Source organism: Folsomia candida, unplaced genomic scaffold (genome assembly GCF_002217175.1).
Source record: "Folsomia candida strain VU population unplaced genomic scaffold, ASM221717v1 Fcan01_Sc009, whole genome shotgun sequence".
Lineage (NCBI taxonomy): Eukaryota > Metazoa > Arthropoda > Collembola > Entomobryomorpha > Isotomidae > Folsomia > Folsomia candida.
The window spans coordinates 2044129-2061502 of NW_019091201.1; the positions used below are offsets into that span (position 1 = coordinate 2044129).

Consider the following 17374-nt stretch of genomic DNA (forward strand, 5'->3'; position numbering starts at 1 on the left):
TGAATATAATGATGATAACCACTCGTTAACTAAATTGGTAATGACATTTTCACAAAATACAGCAACTTTTTTTCACTACAAGTTCACGTTCGGGATGTTCTACCGCAGCAATAGCAGCAGTAGCCTTCCTCTTGAGCTTGAGGGTTTTTCGCCTTTGCTTAAAAATTTTCTCATGTTTTTGTTTCACTTTGTTCGCTTGTCTCCTAAGTATAGTAATTTTAACGACATATTAATTATGATTACTTAATTAATTAATTAATTTTACATACCTTTCTTGCCCATCCCAATTGGCGACCGGCCTCAGTGATCTATTGCGTTCACGTTTCGTATGGTGTGCCCAACACGGACAACAAGGACAACAACAACGACAGCATCCAAACGTTCTGGCGAAAAAGTACATGAGACAAATGCAACATCTGCAGCGACACTTCAATTTAAAATGACAACAAGACGCGAGCACTTGGTCTTCGTGGTGTCGAAGGCAGCTGAACAATTTCATAAAATTAAGTACTTGGAATCAAATTATGTAGTTTGTAAAGCCAAATTTTATACCAAAAATCACAACAGCACAACCACAAACAAGCAAACCAGCACTTTCTTTCTCCCACCAAGTGTTTTACATATTCTCGGAGAATTTCACGACGCTCAGCAAATTTAACGGCCATCATAGTTGATGAGAAGGGCATTGCCCAGTCCCGTTTTCCTCGAGCAAACGGTAGCCTCACTTTATTGGTTGTGGTTTCGATTTCAAACGGTACTGGAAGACACTGCAATGGTTCAGTTCATTTCGTAAATTTGTGTAAATTCGAATAAAATAATTGTGTATTTCACTGTACATCAGTTCGAATAAATCTTCTCAGGATGGGTTGTAAGGCGTTGAGCAATCGCTTGTGATAATTTTCATAAGCTTTTACTTTCGTTCTTGCTGCCTGAGCTTTAGAAGAAAAATGATAATTGAAACATGCAAGGTGAATAATATGTCATTAAAATTTGTGTTCCTCAATTTATAAATTTTTCGTTCCTCACCACGAGCTTCATCGATACAGGCCATTGTAAAAAGCTGGGAAATAAAGAAGAAAATTTTAATAATTTTGTTATTCTTGTGAATTTTTTTACGCATTTTAAGTGTTAATTATGTAATTACCCGAAATTCCGTAAAGTCCAAACTCTTATCTCCAGATACATCAAATTCCTCGAATATTCTGTGAATTGCAGACATGTCGAAATTAAAGAGGATTCCCATGTGTCCAAATTCGTCAGCGCTCACTTCACCAGAACCGTCGGAGTCAATCAATTGAAAAATACTTTTTGAATGTCGATAAATGAATTCTTTCTCATACGAGTCCTGTGCGTATTTAGAGATTGTAGATTGTATAATAGTTGCATTTTGAAATGTATAAATTTACAACCTTGCATGCAATCAAAATGCAGAAAATGAGGTAGAATTCATCAAATTCGATTTCTCCGGAGTGATCAATGTCCAAAAGGTTGAAGATTATTTCAGTCTCATAGTTGCTCAGGTTGGTAACATTTTTCATGAGAAGTAGAAATTGCACATCTACAGAAAATGAGTTGCCATTCTTTTAGTGGTCTAAAAATTATATGAGGATCTAGCAAAAATGTATTTATGATTCAGCCAAACCGTTGAGACGCTCTGATTTATGGACATCCAAAATATTAAACATTTCCATGCTGGTGAATGTGTTTTGAACGGAGAGCAATGCATAGCCGGGGTCCAAATGGATGTGGTTTATAGCTTCGCAGTCAACCTTCATTTTGAAAGCTGTGTAGCGGTGAAGACAATGAAATCTACTTTTTATTTGACTTCGCACCCACCAAATGATTAGTTATTTTCCAAAATTCCTTTCGTCTTCAGAAATTTATTAGGTTGATTTATGATTTTTGGGGGACCCATGGTTGCTTTTTTGCATGCAAACTTTTCTTTATTTTTTCAGGTTCCTTGGGTACTAAAATTCTAGATGAGGTGTTGAAAAAATAAGACAAGAAAAAATAAAATCAATCGGAATCGTGACTCGTGTGGGTGAAGCGGTTATTTTACAATAAAAAATAATTTTGCGACAGTATTTCAAAGTGAAATCGAGTGATAAATTCTGTCGAAAAAAAATGAACCCGAAGCTAAGAGTATTGGTACTAGTGGTCATACTGCTTTGGCTCATCATCTATCGATATGTTCAAACCAACTCATCTCCCAAGTCACAAACTTTGTCCGAAGGTCAGTATGATCAGTTTGAAGAGAAATCTCAACTTCCCATTCAAAGAAATCCTATTGAAGAGAGCTATTATCGCAATTTTATTCGTAAACAGTTTGCCAATTCAGAAAAAAGCTATCAGGTTTGTTTGGGTCGCGAGTCCTTATTATGTTATATTTATGCACTTATATCGGGTTACCAGCGTATGCATGTATTCTTGAAGACTACATAATTTTCACTCTATGTTTTAGGAGTATCGTCGTCGCCGAAGAGAATTTGTAGGATCTGATCTCACAAAAGTGGATCCGTGGTCAACTGAGAACCTCATGTTTTTCTGGGACTACTTTTTGCCACATTTTTCCTGTCCATACACGGTCCAGAGGATTGGAGGCCTGGGCGATGGGGGTAAATGGGTTTGCGGAATGGAACTCTTTGATAACGTGAAACCAATAGACGTATGCAAATATATATTTCTCAAATGCTAATCTTCAGGGATATAGCGATACCCATATAAAAATACCTCTCGTTCCTTCACTAATTTAGGGAAAATCAGAAGAACTTTTCTCAAACCGAGATCGTCCTTGCATCATTTATTCCTTTGGCGTCGGCGGAGATGTAGGGATTGGATATCCCCCACCCGACGATCCTACTACTCGGCACACGGAAGCCACCGTGGCCGAGTTCGACTGTAAAAAGGAAGAACCTCTCTCCAGCTCAGACAGACCGACCCGAGGATTCCGAGTGTGAACACCTCCACAACTCTTCTCTCCATATTTTCTTGCACCACGCCTTCTGCGTGGCTGCCATTTTGGAAATACATTATTATAAAAAATTAAGTTCCTAAAATTCATTTATTGTACACGTTATGATCGTTTAATGTAAGGAGTAAAGATTTCTTAAAACCTTGTCAAGTGAAACTTATTGTGTGCACCGATATTGAACAGTTTATTCGGGTCATTGTTCATAAAAAATCGTACATTGAGTCGTGCTAGGTGCAGTTTAGTATAGAAACGGTGCATAAGTGGAAATCGGAGTAAAAAAAAACAATACAGTATTTCTAATTGCCAAGCGAGAGACAATTCATCCTCCTCCCCGTGCGTCGTAGCTCCCATCCGGCTACCCCCCTGTGGCCAGTGAAGGTGTCCCGTGATCAGAAGCGTGTCGCATCCGTCCCCCAAGGACCCTGACGTCCGGTACTCGATGACTCGCGCCCATATTCCCCTACCGAGCCCACGGCATCATCTTCTCTCCGCCCACAGAGAGTCAAGTTTCGAAGCAGAATTTTTGAATAGGACAAACTGTGAGATTTGGGCTTATGATGCGTCAGTGGATGAGATGGGAGATCAAGTGATCACTCCCCACCCACGGGTTCACTTTAATAAAGTGTACATAGGACCCAGAGGAAGTGCAACGTTGGGTTCTCTCATGAAACAGGTTCGTTTACTTATATAACACAAATTATAATATTTAAATATATTTTTATGTATTGTGTCCTTGATTCTAGAACGGTCATCATTGGATTGATTTTCTCAAGATGGATATCGAATCTGCAGAATTTGATGTAATGGAGCAAATCGTGAATGAATTTGAGGTCCTCCCGTGGACACAGTTGCAAATAGAGATTCACGTAGACAATGCAGGTCAAATGTTTCCGAAGGTGTACAAGATGTGGGAGCGTTTTGAAGATAAAGGACTAAGAGCATTTAAGAGCGAGACAAATCACGCTATCTGCGTTTGGGGGGGAAAAACCCAACATGTACCGAGTACTCATTCATTAATATTAAGGGTCCAAGCAGATTACTGCCCAATTCATTATCTATGTAACTCGTATTTAGTTGCAAAGAACTATGCAAATATTTTATTCTACATTCTACTGTTTGAGATTGGAACGGATTTGGAACACGTGGAAGTTTTAAGGAGGAAATTTGATGAGTTTCAAGTAGATCATTTATAAAGTGATGATGTAAATTTAATATTGTAGTATTGTTTAATAAACACCTTTACATGAAATATAGAACAATGTGGTGGAAGCATATGCATCGATCATTGATCATCACAATTCACAACAAATCGAAATATAAACACATTGATAAGACTTATATTAAATTGGTTTGGGGAGTAGAGGAAAAATCTGATGTTGATGGGGTGGAAAAAATATTTTCTTGATTCGGTCTTATCGACAAATCGATTAAAATTCCTTGACAACCGTTGACCCAATTTTTCCAAAAAATCTGATGGCACAATTCCAGGACCCCTTGACTAGCAGTAGCAACTCGCGACTCTGGCAATTTGACCCCTCCTGCATCCCAATTTAGCGAATATCTGCAAACAATCGTGACAGCAAAATGTCCATGCCAAGTGAATCTCAGCGATGTCAACGAGACGAGTACAACGCTCCGCAATCTGGTGGGCCGTACGGGTCTCCTTGCTGTCCTGTTCCTCAACAATTTCGCGACTACTCCAACAAATGTTGCGACAACTGTCCATGCAGCAATGAAGAGGAACCAGTCATTTGCGATCTCCCACAACCAGGGCCGCCCTACGTTTACAATGATGTCGACTGCACCCTCGACTGTTCCAATGTGGACACCTCCGAGCTCGAGTTTATCCGACCGAACGTGGCCAAATATGGCCTCCTTCGTCACTCGATGGACGAAATGCGATGTCTGACCTTGGCCAAGGAGAATACTGGTATAATAATTCTGCATTTCTTTACATTTAGTCAAACATGCCGTTAAAATATCAAATTTTTCACACAGCTGCGGATATCTTCGCCCAGGCGGAGTGCACCCGCTATGAGGGGGATCGGGTCAAGAAGCAAGTCAACGAGAAAACCCTCGCTCTCCAAAGAATTTCTTCTGAACGCTTGAAACGCCGTTCCAAGGACATTTACTACTGGATGAAGGAATTGGAACGACTAGTTATCCAGGTGATATTCAAATCTCAACTGCTGGCCTAATTTGAATTTGTTCATGGTAAAAAATAAACAGACTCATAATTAATTTTGTACTTTCCTAGATGCGAGAGGAGACCCGACTTTTGGAGGAACTTCGTATCAGAAATGAAAACGCGATTCGTGCAACGGCAGATTTGATCCTGCACATTGTCAACGAATGTCTTCGCCGACGTCTCAGCCGGATTGGAATCGACCTCACTCGTGACGATGTGGAAGAAGAGTTGCAAAAGGAGCGGGACATGGTACTCTTGGCGCAAAAACGATTGGAAGAAATGGCCGCTCAAGTACGAGATCAGATTGGAAAGAACCGTGCTTCCAAAGAGCGTCTCGAGCGGGAGTGGAGTGACAAAGTGCAAGCATTTCGCATTGATGACCTGGCCTCTCGGCTTCAACCGGATGACCCGACCCTCATGAATTATCCAGGCGTGGCGCGTTTTCAGGAAGGGATGACCCCCATTGCAGAATGGGAGGAGATGACGGGACGCAATATGGAAGAAGCTGAACGAGGTAAAATATCAACTATTTAATAATTTATCATTAAATGTTCCATATTTTAGTAATGCATGGAGTCATAAATTATGACTATAATAGATTGTTGTAAATTTATATAGAAAGGACTGCATCGTGCAAGTTGAGAATGTTGATTCCAGAACTGCTGAAAAGTTTGGGTGGGTTTACCTTTATTCGAGCTATAATTATTTTGGAAGTGATTTGTCGGACGGCATGGATGGAAGCTATTTATTACATCCATGTAATTATTTTCCAGTAATTAATAACATTGTTTTTGACCCATGCATTTAGCTTGCAAACTTCGAGCCCAAGCTGACAATGTGGAGGCCGCCCTAAGTCGTCGAATTGCTGAGACCGAATCACAGAAGAAACGTTTGGAACACCAACTCAAACTAGTTTTGGATGAGATGGTGAAAGGAATTTTTTTTAGTTTTTATTATTTTCTTATACTTTTCTGTTTAATTTAATTTAGGTGAAAGCGGAGAAAGCCATTGAAGCAATTCGTCGTGCTCTTCGTGGCGACCCGATCGAGAGTGCTCTGAAGTTGGCTCAGACGCGTCTCTACAATCGAACATTCCGGCCAAATGTGGAACTCACGAGAGATTGTCCTCAGTTCGCGTTGATTGAAGAAGTCGGAGAAATCGCCCGAAGTCAAAGTTCCATTGAAGCCCAGCTTCGAAACGCGGAGGATGCTTTACACAAGCTGAGACAGATTCGAATTGATTTGGAGAAGGAGATTTCCGTCAAGGACAATACCATTGTCATTGGTAATAAATATATTTATCATGCTGTTCAGGAATGTACATGCGTAGAGAATGGTGATTGCACCAATGTGCATATGTTGCTTTCTCCCAGATCGGGAACGCTGTCAATACGTCCGAGCATTTTGGCCATCCGTTACCACACTTATTGGAAATTAAAAGAAGAAACTTTACCAACGAGAAATAATAATTTAGATAAAAATTTGATAGCTTAAAACAAGAGTATGAATTCGAATCGTATGCATGAAATGTATACATATGTCAATACAATGAAGTAAACATACTGAGATGAAATAGATACGAAATAAAAACAAACACATCTTTAACAATTACTTTACTTATTAAATGCATTTATTTTCCATTCGTATGTATTGTGTAGCCTTGCATATATTTTACTATTTTTAAGTATTTGTACATGTTTCTATATATAGAGCTGTAGAAATAACACGTCTCACAAAAACCTCAGATTTCCAACTCACAAAACTTTTTTGAACAAATTGAGTAATTCGCAGCTCTTTATGCACTTATCACCATAACTATAATAACTGTATTCCACCTTATTCATAGCCCCATAATAAAGCTTCAATAAAAAATATTGTACATCTGAACACACTTGCACATACGATAAGTACATACATACTGCACACTAAAATGAGCCTGAAATATAATATTCCGCAATGCTACATAATCTTCTTTGCAGCTGTAATTTTTTTAGTGGATAAGGTCCACGCTGGAGATGACAAGCCAACCGCTGCAAGGGAAGGATACGAACATGACGAGCTAAAAGAATTTGTAGATTTTTGCGAACGCCAGATTGAACTCCGAAATGATCCTGAGAGCATTAAAAGTACGTCAAAATTTATTACATTTCAGTATATTCACGCTCCAAAATGCTATGTCCTTTGTAAATTATTTTAGGAGACTGTAAGCGAATACACGAAAAAGATTTCCGAGATGACGATCTGCGGATGCTCTTTAGTTTGTTCGTCATCATTCTTTGGGGAGCGTTGACAAGGACGCTGTTACGGGTCCTCAAGCTGAACATCCCTTACACCGTCGTGCTCATGTTTTCTGGAATAGTTGTGGGCGTAATTGCTCGATATTATTGTCCTACATGGTACACTTTTACGGCTATTGCAAGGATAAAACCGGAAATCATCTTATTTGCATTCCTCCCTGTTTTGATATTCGAAACGGCGTTTGGAATTTCGTCCCATGTCTTTATCAAAGCGAGCATGCAGGTTTGTAGACATATTTTTATTAAGATAACTTTGAGAGTCATTCTTATCAAGCTTGATTTGTATTAGATTCTCATCTTGGCATTTCCTGGAATGCTTATTGCTACTGCATTAACTGTAAGATCAGATTTTAAGAATTATATGCATCCTTAAATTGCATCGCTTTTTTAATCTGCAGGCAATGCTTTGCTATCAATTTTTCTCGGAGTACAAATGGACATTTTTACAAGCATGTTTTTATGGATCAATTATATCGGCTACAGGTTAGAGTGCTAATTTATTAGAATTTAATTATAAAACTCAAGTTCAAGTTAAAATTGAAAAATTTCATTTCTAATTCAGATCCAGTCGCAGTGGTCGGCATACTGAAAGAAGTAGGAGTCTCGGAATCTCTGAGCGTTATTGTGGACGGAGAATCGTTACTGGTATTATTTGTATTTAACAAAATATCGTAAATATTGTGGATAATAGTATTTTATTATTTCATTCAGAACGACGGGGTGGCAATTTTGCTCTTTGAAATATTTCAAGATCGTTTAAAGGAAGACGAGGAACTGTCAAGTGGTCAACTTGCTGGAAATGTTATAATCATGTTTCTCAGGATTGCAGTTGGGGGTCCAATCTTTGGATATATTGCTGCCAAAATTGCAATTTTTTGTTTGGCACGAATTTTTAATGATGCGTAGGGATATTTAAATCAAAGTAAAAATGTGATTTTTTTAAAATTCTGATACCAAGTTTTAAACAGGATTGTAGAGATTACCATAACTCTGGTCTCTGCATACCTTACATATTACATTGCTGAAGATGTCCTTGGAGTTTCCGGCGTTTGTGCTGTGGTGCTTCTGGGAATTACCATGTCGTCTGAGAAGACTTGCATCAGTCCCGATATCTTGGAAGAGGTTCACGAATTTTGGGTACAGAAATTTATTGGAAAATTATTTATCTACTAAACTTATCATTTATTGGTGGAAACTTCCTTTCAATATTTAGAAATATACAAATTTTTTATCACAAAGCAACATTTTATAATTTCTTTTTACTTCAGGAAATGGCCGCCCATTTGGCCAACACTGTGTTGTTTTTTGTTACCGGAATTGTCATCTCGGAGCGAGGTTCACGAGATTTGACAGCAGTGGACGTGTACTACTTGATCTTGTTTTATTTTGCCTTAAACTTCATAAGGTTTGTCGACTAAGGAAAACTTTGGCATTTTTGTGATGACCAAAAAATCCTGTATTAAAATAGTTTTATTTATACAAAGGTTTTTAATGTTGATCGTCTTGAGCCCGTTACTGAGTCGTTGTGGGTATGGAATTACCTGGCAAAATTTGATCGTCATGATGTGGGGTGGGTTACGTGGAGGAATAGGAATTTGCCTGTCATTGCAAGTCTATGAGGACACTTTTTTCTGCGATGATACAAAATTAGGACCAAAGGTAGCATCAAATTACAGCAATTGAAGCTAATTTAAAACTTGAATTTAAAACTTTATGGTTTTATTGCACAACAGATTCTCTTTCATACGGCTGGCATCGTGTTGCTTACTTTACTGATCAACGGGACAACAACCAAGAAACTGCTCGAGTTGTTGGGACTTACGGCAATCACTCCTGGACAAATTGAAGAGATGCAACTTGCCGTTAAGCATTTGGGGGACACGCAGAAAAAGGGCGTGGCAATGTTGAAGCATGACCGATATCTTACAGATGCCAATTGGGATTACGTTTACACTTTCACGGCGATGAGCGATCCCTACAAAGATGTAAGTAATCTGCCATCACTGTAGCATAGTCAGAGTCTAAGGATAAGTCTGGTGAGGAATATTATTATGTGAGTGATATTCACCTTCTATTCCAGGCCATCGTTAAATCCAGAAAACCAAGGCCGGAAACGTCAATCCTGTCCTTTCACGACGATACACAGCAGCATCCGTGCCCCCAATGTAACAGTTTAGTGGAAAATGAACCAAGCAATGAGGAGTACAGGGTCATGACGGAGGAAGCACGGCTTAGAGTTTTGAAGGCTTTAAAAGTAACGCATTTTTTCTTGTCAAGTTTTGATTTCTCGATCAGTTGCTTTAAGACATTTAATGCATTTCTGTATGGTAGATCTCATATTGGAGGCAATTCGAACAAGGCGTATTGACTGAGGAGGCTGTGAAAATCTTGGTGGCAGGTCAGTTTTGAATAAAAATAATAATTTACTTAACATGTCACTCATTCCGTGTCTCCCCAGTGTCCGATTCATTCACCGACGTCGAGTTGTCCATGATTCACACCAAAGATATCCAAAAATATTGGCAAGTTCACGGCTTTGCTTCCATGCTCCGAGCAAAAATGATTGTTCAATTTGGCCCGTCTGGAAAGTTTTTGGATAAGACGCACGCAAAACCAGCAAATAAGTCTGTTCTTAAATCTTTTTCCATCGCATTTTTGTGCAGTAGCAAATATTTAATATTGTTCTGAACAATTTGTTCACCTTTCTGGTGCAGATTCCGTGTCCCTTTTTGGTGGATTGTTTCTCGGAATTGGTTTGACGCTCTGATGACGGTTGTTGTACTTTTAAATATGATCCCAGCCATTTGGGAATTTGTCATCGACATCAGTGCAGATGATTCTCATTGCGACGCAGGACGCAGTGTGTTTTTCATTCTGAACGTTGTATTTACGTGCATTTACAGTATCGAATTTATCTTCAAGGTCTGCTTTTTTCGTGTATTAAGAAATATGTATCTGTATATTTATCAAGAATCCTCTTCCTTACTATATAAATAATGCCACAGATACTTGGTTTTGGGTGCAAAGAATACTGGTTGAGCAAATGGAACGGTATCGATTTTCTAGTTCTACTCGTCGGAGTCTTGGATTTTATCCTGAGCTTGTACCGTTGTAGTAAAAAGTCAAAGAATAGTGGATTTACAAAAATTTTGAAGGGATTAAGACTATTTCGTATTATTCGAAGTGTTCGGCTAATCAAGGTTAGTTTTAACTAAAACCGGTTAATGAAGCAGGATTGTTTTGTGGTTTCAAGTACGTGACAATTCTTTTTTTTTTAAAATTTAGCCCTTGATTCCAGCAATCATTATATTCTTGAATGGACGCGTCAATCGTGAAATGTTTTTTGGCTATGATGTCGCAGTCGGATATCTCACAGGTTAGACTAACAAACTTGATATTTACGTAATATATTATAGTGTCTGTTATGTTGTCTCACAGCTATTGATGACGTGCTCAAGTACATTAATCAAATGATTGAAAATGCCCATGTCTCCAAAAAATTGAAGGGTCACTTGGAACGAGAACGACAAGAGACGCTGAAAGAGATTGGTTAGTTGAGATTAGTTAGAGATTAGTTAGAGATTGCATAAACGCACCTTTGGTGATTTTGGAGATTTTTTTCCTAATTGGAGATTTTGTTATCAGGGACGATATAATCTTATATGTAAATAGGTCTCATTCAACGAGACCATCCTGGAATTGCTATTGCCGTGAAGACTCGGCATGCAAGCCGAAATGCTCTAAATCAAATGCGGAATTCCTTAAATGACCTTCGGATGGATGGTAATTATTAATCAAACATAATAAACGTCTCTTTGTGAAAATTTAAAAAAACGTAATTTTTGCTGGATTACAGGATTGCTCGATGAAAAAGAGAACATGTTGCTCACTATTGAAATTGAAGAACGGATGAAGCGTCTATGGTCCTCGCCAAACTATATTGCACCCTCCTCACCGGAAGTACTCTTACAAAACTTGTCTTGGGTTTATGGGAACAATGATCTCAAGGATTTCGTTTTTGTAAAAATATCTCAATGCAAAACACTTTCTTCCCATATTTTATATAAACATTGTACATGTTGTTCCAGAGCAATGCGGAAATCGTGACGTTCAGCAACGGGGACATTGTCGCATCTGCTGGAGACGAACCAAATGGGATTTACGTAATAATTTCAGGCATGGTGAGAATCACCTTTGTTCCTACTAGGGCTGTGATGAGGGTAATTAAACATGATTAAAATATCTCATGATTAAAATCGTAGATAAACTAACTAACTCTAAATAATAATTAATTTAACTCGTTTTACGGTGTTTAGGACCGCGTCGAATACGGTTCAATTCCAAACGTGGAAATATTTCGTGACTTTGATTTTGATAAACAAGCCGAAGATTTTTTCACCTCTGGTACCGTCATTGGAGAATCCGGTCTTTTGACGCGACGACCCCGAAGTGGGACCGTGATCTGTGAGTCGGATGAGCTGAAGGCGTACTACATCCCGATGTCCATCATGGACCAAGCAATGGCCAAGTTTAATGATCCATACGACAGTCTTGAAGCTCGATTGTGGAGATCGTGCGGAATTCGGAGAGGATCAACTTTCTTGCCTACGACAAACTTTTACCAGGCAACTTTCCCTTATTTGTATTTTGCGATACTCAATCTCAATTAGTTTTTATTTTCATAGTCGTGGCCCAGTGACAAGGTGCAAATGCATCTTGAACGGTCTTGCGTCCCAATTGGGGCACAATTTTCAGTAATTGACATCCCAGCTTATGTCTTGGATATTTTTGTTATCGAGGGATACGTTCAAGATTACGTCACTGGAAATATGTTCATCGCACCGGCCTTGGTGTCGAGGGCGTGTACAAAATTGATTTGCAATGTGAGTAAATATTTTAAAATAGTGTGTTGTAAAAGGACATTTTGAACTAGATATTTCCAAAAATTTGTATTTGGATTGCAGGTCGACAATTTCAAAACAATTAATCGTATCTTGCTAATTACTCAAGACAATATTCCTGCTACGTCTGGAGACGAGTTGTCACGATGCATCATTGCATCCTACAACTGCCGGCGTGGCACTCCCACAAAAGATTCGGAAGGAGATGAATCAAAGGGGTTCATGATGCACTTAAATTTTAACACTCGTACGAAATCAGGTATGCGTTAACAGCCTTTCTCAGGATGCTGACAATTTATTTGTAATTCAAGGTCAAAAGAAGCGGAGACGAAGTACGTATGTCGAAGACGACGATAAAAACACAAAGGATGAAACAATTCGAAGGCGGGTAACACCCAACGCTGCTCCAAGACGACCGAATCCAGGGGACGGAGATGATTCTACACTGATATGAGACTAAAGTCATTTATAAAAGCAGAAGAGAAAAGTCAATCATTCCTCCAAAGTTATGAGGACAAAAACCTCATAAATAATTGTGGGGCAATAATGGTCAATCAAATATAATTAATTTAAGTCAGCCTCGAATGACTGCCAACGAATAAATTAATAGAGCTTAGAAAATCCACATACTAGCAGCATGTCATTCACTTCACTGGTAACCAATCACCCTTTGTATAATCTGACAAAAGACTATGCATCATATTTATGCCGCATGATTATCATTGACTGCTCTTTGGAGAAAGTGGTGGCCCTTAAAAGGGCCGTTGGGTTTTTTTTTGTGATGTGATGGATGAATGACAACTGTTTAGGCACGTTCTCCACGGATTCGGCGAGCGAGTTGGATGTCCTTGGGCATGATGGTGACCCGCTTGGCGTGGATGGCGCACAAGTTGGTGTCCTCAAAGAGACCAACCAAGTAGGCCTCGGACGCCTCCTGCAAAGCCATGACAGCGGAGGATTGGAATCGGAGATCCGTCTTGAAATCCTGAGCAATTTCTCGGACGAGTCGTTGGAAGGGGAGCTTGCGGATGAGAAGCTCAGTGCTCTTCTGGTAACGACGGATTTCTCGGAGGGCGACGGTTCCGGGCCTGTAACGATGGGGTTTCTTGACACCTCCGGTTGCAGGGGCGCTCTTTCTGGCAGCCTTGGTGGCGAGCTGCTTGCGGGGTGCTTTCCCTCCAGTGGACTTACGAGCAGTTTGCTTGGTACGAGCCATTGTTTGTTTGTTTGTAGATTGGAGTTGTTGTTCTAAAGAGAAAGATGAGACAGCGAGTGATGAAGATTTCCACCTTGGGCTGCAGTTTTATAGAGAAGGGCTGAGTTCTGAGCGAGAAAGAGGATTGGCTGTAAGTAAGCAGTGAAAGCCCGCTCGCTCCTCAGAACTCAAGAGGTCTGCTCCGCAACTCAGCCAGTTGGTATAAATTCAAGCTCGAATCCAACAAAGTTCATCACAAGCTGCTGATATCTCAATCTGAGAACATCTCTCTCCAAGTTCCAAAAACAAACTACTCATCATGTCTGGCCGTGGCAAGGGAGGAAAGGTGAAGGGAAAGGCAAAGTCCCGATCCAGCCGTGCAGGGCTCCAGTTCCCAGTGGGTCGTATCCATCGTCTCTTGAGGAAGGGCAACTACGCCGAGCGAGTGGGTGCGGGTGCCCCCGTCTACTTGGCTGCCGTCATGGAGTACTTGGCCGCTGAAGTCCTCGAGTTGGCTGGAAATGCTGCCCGAGACAACAAAAAGACCAGGATCATCCCTCGTCACCTTCAACTCGCCATCCGAAACGACGAGGAATTGAACAAGCTGCTCTCCGGGGTCACCATCGCCCAGGGAGGTGTCCTTCCCAACATCCAAGCCGTCCTTCTCCCCAAGAAGACGGAAAAGAAGTCCGCCTAATTCCTCAGCTTTCACAGATCTACTCGCTAACAACCCAACGGCCCTTTTAAGGGCCACCACATTATCCAAAGAGCTCAAAAATAATCTAGTACCGACATATTTAATTATGGCCATGCACTTCTTCGTTCATGCTCAACTTTTGCTTCACCAATTATTTTCATGCATTTATTTGTTGGCGAGAAATTATTGTCAACAAAGTAGTGCAGTTAGTTAATGATGTAAACTAAAATGAAACGGATGGATGAATGAGGAATTATTTTTCCTTGTGCATTTTGTACTTTTACAATTGAAATCAGTAATTTCGCCCCCTGAAATTCATATATGCAATGAATAATACCCCTTCGTAGTTTAGTTATGCTTGATTCCGAATCAGACTTGTGGATAATATGAAGGTAAGCTAACCTATGACCTGTCCCCAATAAGACTCATGCGTATTTTACATGTTTAGAATTTTATAAATGCATCCATATTGGATGTCGTCGCTCCAGTCTCACCAAAATTTAATATAATTATTTGTATGCATTAAGTAAACAAACTTGAAACATGTATAAATTATGTGAAATTGGTTAACGGAACGGATCAAGAATTATTTATTTTCAGCTTACTTTGACATCAAAATTTGAGTCAAAATTCAATCTCACTCTGCCTCAATTTTAATGAGTTGAATAATAAACATACCCCGGACAAATATTTTTTTATCCTACCCTACTCGTGTTGAGCTCAACATGAGTAGGGTAGGATAAAAAAATATTTTCCCGGGGTATGATAATAAACAGTGATTTATAAATCATAAATCTTTTTAAATCATAATAATAATCCAACTAATAATAATAATAAATAATAATAATAATAATAATAAATAATAATAATAATAATAATAATAAATAATAATAAATGATCAACAATGAAATAAATCGAGAATGAAAATAAATGCAACTATTTGTTTAGCTCTTTGGAAAAAGTGGTGGCCCTTAAAAGGGCCGTTGGGTTTTGTTGTTTTATGGAAGTTGGTCAGGTCATCGTCTACTTGGAAGAGGTGTATTTGGTGACAGCCTTGGTGCCCTCAGAGACGGCGTGCTTGGCGAGTTCTCCGGGGAGGAGGAGTCGGACGGCCGTCTGGATTTCCCGAGAGGTGATGGTTGACCTCTTGTTGTAGTGGGCCAGGCGGGAGGACTCGGAGGCGATCCGCTCGAAGATGTCGTTGACGAAAGAGTTCATGATGGACATGGCCTTAGATGACACGCCAGTGTCGGGGTGGACCTGCTTGAGGACCTTGTAGATGTACACGGCGTAGGACTCCTTCCTCTTGCGGTGTCGCTTCTTTCCGTCCCCCTTTGGCAAGTTCTTGGACTTTGACACGGCCTTCTTCCCCGCAGCTTTCCCTCCGGTTTTTGGTGGCATCTTGCAAAGTTGTTTGAGATCTGCTTGAATTGAATTCAGAAAATTGAATGATGATGGGTCGGAGACACGACGAAGCTTTTATATGCGGAGGCTGAGTTGTGGAGAACTCAACGGAGTTGTGGAGAATGGAGGGAAAATTTTGGGTCGAGTTGCCGAGAGAATTCATGAGTTCTCACTTGCGAGGGAATTCGAGTTGGAGGGAACAGAGAGGAGGAAAGTAAGTCTACCCGGTTCACCAACGTCCGCTCTCGATCTCGAGGTGTATATAACCAATCTCATTTCAGTCATCTCTATCACTCGTCAACTTTACAGCTTTTACAAGTTCACTCTAATTCTCATCAAATTATTTCAAAATGACTGGTCGTGGCAAGGGAGGAAAGGGACTCGGCAAAGGAGGCGCCAAGAGACATCGTAAAGTCTTGCGTGATAACATCCAGGGAATCACCAAGCCTGCCATCCGTCGTCTTGCTCGTCGTGGGGGTGTCAAGCGTATCTCTGGCCTTATCTACGAAGAGACCCGTGGAGTCCTCAAGGTCTTCCTTGAAAACGTCATCCGAGATGCTGTCACCTACACCGAGCACGCCAAGAGGAAGACCGTCACCGCCATGGACGTCGTCTATGCCCTCAAGCGACAAGGCCGCACCCTTTACGGATTTGGCGGTTAAACATCTCGTCCTCCTCCCATCTTACCTGATCTCGTAACCCAACGGCCCTTTTAAGGGCCACCACATTTTCCAAAGAGCTATAAATCAATCTACGTAGCATGTAATACATGAGTCTGTATTACAGACATGAACCATGACGTAATGAAATTGATCACTGACGATGCATTTTTGAATGCCACTGGTCAATTTATGACAATTATGATGAGATTCAGATTTTGTCAGATCATGACTGACTCGTATTCATCATTACCGCACTGCATACTATTCTAGTTTCCACAAATTAAATTCGGGAATCTTCGATTCGGTGGGAGAGAATCGTTTATGTCGGCTTATAGATTAGGAACCAATGACGTAAAATTAAAATCAATATGAAACTGCAATGATTCTTAATGACGCCCGATTATATGCGAATTGGGTCTGGGTGTGATGTAACATGTAACTGCTAAATTTGCAGATTTTTTATGACATTGTGTTATTGGAGACCCGTGAATCGTTTATGTCCGCTTATAGGTTAGGAACCATTACCAATGACCAATGAATGAACCAAAATTAAAATTAATATGACAAATCAATTCTAAAACTATGCAATGATTCTCTGATAATGACGTCCCGCTTGGGTCAGGGTTTATTATGATTTGATGATAGTTTCTTATTATCTCGACAGTAGATAAAACTGGACACAGATCAACGTATTTATGTATCAACCTAAATATTTAAAATGATTGCAGTATGAATTTTGCTTATTGAAATGTGCGTTCTAAGAGAGTTGTATTAACTGCGAAGGAAATCCTATACGATTTTAATTACGAATTCGTAAAACCAAGATTCTATATTCATAAACGCAAATGGCATGTCATCACAAATTCACAAATCACGGATCTACTGTAGTAGTTAGTAATTATATGTATTTAATTAAGTCATGAAGCTCTATGATAAAATCGCTTCATAAACTTCTCACTCTTTCCCTCCATGCAAGAAATCTTGCTCACAACTCAACCGCCACTGTGGCAACTCAGGAGGGAAAGCAGCCGCCCCGAGTACGTCGGCACTCTCGTATCCC

General features: G+C 40.0%; 7 protein-coding genes across 7 annotated transcripts; 5 read left to right on the forward strand and 2 right to left on the reverse strand.

The window, feature by feature from the left end:
- The first annotated feature begins 2817 nt into the window (after window positions 1-2817).
- LOC110854112 (tektin-4-like) lies at window positions 2818-6659 on the forward strand. The gene is made up of 8 exons (XM_022102511.2): window positions 2818-3644; window positions 3715-4901; window positions 4970-5139; window positions 5229-5673; window positions 5778-5834; window positions 5968-6086; window positions 6149-6443; window positions 6532-6659. Exons 2-8 carry the CDS (start codon window positions 4556-4558, stop codon window positions 6594-6596), a joined length of 1497 nt encoding a protein of 498 aa, XP_021958203.1. The 5' UTR covers window positions 2818-3644; window positions 3715-4555; the 3' UTR covers window positions 6597-6659.
- Window positions 6660-7088: 429 nt separating this feature from the next.
- Window positions 7089-12151, forward strand: LOC110854113 (sodium/hydrogen exchanger 10). The gene is made up of 21 exons (XM_035854953.1): window positions 7089-7284; window positions 7356-7678; window positions 7745-7792; window positions 7854-7938; window positions 8018-8100; window positions 8167-8332; window positions 8414-8592; window positions 8724-8860; window positions 8940-9114; window positions 9189-9440; window positions 9536-9709; window positions 9787-9853; window positions 9914-10079; window positions 10170-10377; window positions 10461-10655; window positions 10741-10831; window positions 10894-11004; window positions 11128-11238; window positions 11312-11475; window positions 11544-11675; window positions 11772-12151. The coding sequence occupies exons 1-21, from the start codon at window positions 7089-7091 to the stop codon at window positions 12123-12125; spliced, it is 3417 nt and encodes a 1138-aa protein (XP_035710846.1). The 3' UTR covers window positions 12126-12151.
- Window positions 12149-13292, forward strand: LOC118436559. The gene is made up of 3 exons (XM_035854943.1): window positions 12149-12338; window positions 12420-12603; window positions 12668-13292. Exons 1-3 carry the CDS (start codon window positions 12165-12167, stop codon window positions 12808-12810), a joined length of 501 nt encoding a protein of 166 aa, XP_035710836.1. The 5' UTR covers window positions 12149-12164; the 3' UTR covers window positions 12811-13292.
- Window positions 13126-13643, reverse strand: LOC110853799 (histone H3). Its single transcript, XM_022102133.2, has one exon. The coding sequence runs from the start codon at window positions 13570-13572 to the stop codon at window positions 13162-13164; it is 411 nt and encodes a 136-aa protein (XP_021957825.1). The 5' UTR covers window positions 13573-13643; the 3' UTR covers window positions 13126-13161.
- A 149-nt stretch (window positions 13644-13792) lies between these two features.
- On the forward strand, window positions 13793-14307 carry LOC110853801 (histone H2A). Its single transcript, XM_022102135.2, has one exon. It carries the CDS (start codon window positions 13871-13873, stop codon window positions 14246-14248), a length of 378 nt encoding a protein of 125 aa, XP_021957827.1. The 5' UTR covers window positions 13793-13870; the 3' UTR covers window positions 14249-14307.
- Window positions 14308-15210: 903 nt separating this feature from the next.
- LOC110853805 (histone H2B.3-like) lies at window positions 15211-15715 on the reverse strand. The gene has a single exon (XM_022102138.2). The coding sequence runs from the start codon at window positions 15647-15649 to the stop codon at window positions 15272-15274; it is 378 nt and encodes a 125-aa protein (XP_021957830.1). The 5' UTR covers window positions 15650-15715; the 3' UTR covers window positions 15211-15271.
- A 214-nt stretch (window positions 15716-15929) lies between these two features.
- Window positions 15930-16377, forward strand: LOC110853806 (histone H4). Its single transcript, XM_022102140.2, has one exon. It carries the CDS (start codon window positions 16003-16005, stop codon window positions 16312-16314), a length of 312 nt encoding a protein of 103 aa, XP_021957832.1. The 5' UTR covers window positions 15930-16002; the 3' UTR covers window positions 16315-16377.
- The last annotated feature ends 997 nt before the right edge of the window (window positions 16378-17374 follow it).

Bases quoted from the DNA above. Each gene is read 5' to 3' on its own strand.
- LOC110854112 (XM_022102511.2), top strand. From the start codon at position 4,556: ATGTCCATGCCAAGTGAATCTCAGCGATGTCAACGAGACGAGTACAAC. The intron at 5,140-5,228 runs GTGATATTCAAA...GTACTTTCCTAG, and splicing joins TGGAACGACTAGTTATCCAG to ATGCGAGAGGAGACCCGACT. The intron at 5,674-5,777 runs GTAAAATATCAA...AAATTTATATAG, and splicing joins TATGGAAGAAGCTGAACGAG to AAAGGACTGCATCGTGCAAG.
- LOC110854113 (XM_035854953.1), top strand. From the start codon at position 7,089: ATGAGCCTGAAATATAATATTCCGCAATGCTACATAATCTTCTTTGCA. The intron at 8,101-8,166 runs GTATTATTTGTA...TATTTCATTCAG, and splicing joins TGGACGGAGAATCGTTACTG to AACGACGGGGTGGCAATTTT. The intron at 9,441-9,535 runs GTAAGTAATCTG...CTTCTATTCCAG, and splicing joins TGAGCGATCCCTACAAAGAT to GCCATCGTTAAATCCAGAAA.
- LOC118436559 (XM_035854943.1), top strand. From the start codon at position 12,165: ATGCATCTTGAACGGTCTTGCGTCCCAATTGGGGCACAATTTTCAGTA. The intron at 12,339-12,419 runs GTGAGTAAATAT...TTTGGATTGCAG, and splicing joins GTACAAAATTGATTTGCAAT to GTCGACAATTTCAAAACAAT. The intron at 12,604-12,667 runs GTACGAAATCAG...TTGTAATTCAAG, and splicing joins GCACTTAAATTTTAACACTC to GTCAAAAGAAGCGGAGACGA.
- LOC110853799 (XM_022102133.2), bottom strand. From the start codon at position 13,572: ATGGCTCGTACCAAGCAAACTGCTCGTAAGTCCACTGGAGGGAAAGCA.
- LOC110853801 (XM_022102135.2), top strand. From the start codon at position 13,871: ATGTCTGGCCGTGGCAAGGGAGGAAAGGTGAAGGGAAAGGCAAAGTCC.
- LOC110853805 (XM_022102138.2), bottom strand. From the start codon at position 15,649: ATGCCACCAAAAACCGGAGGGAAAGCTGCGGGGAAGAAGGCCGTGTCA.
- LOC110853806 (XM_022102140.2), top strand. From the start codon at position 16,003: ATGACTGGTCGTGGCAAGGGAGGAAAGGGACTCGGCAAAGGAGGCGCC.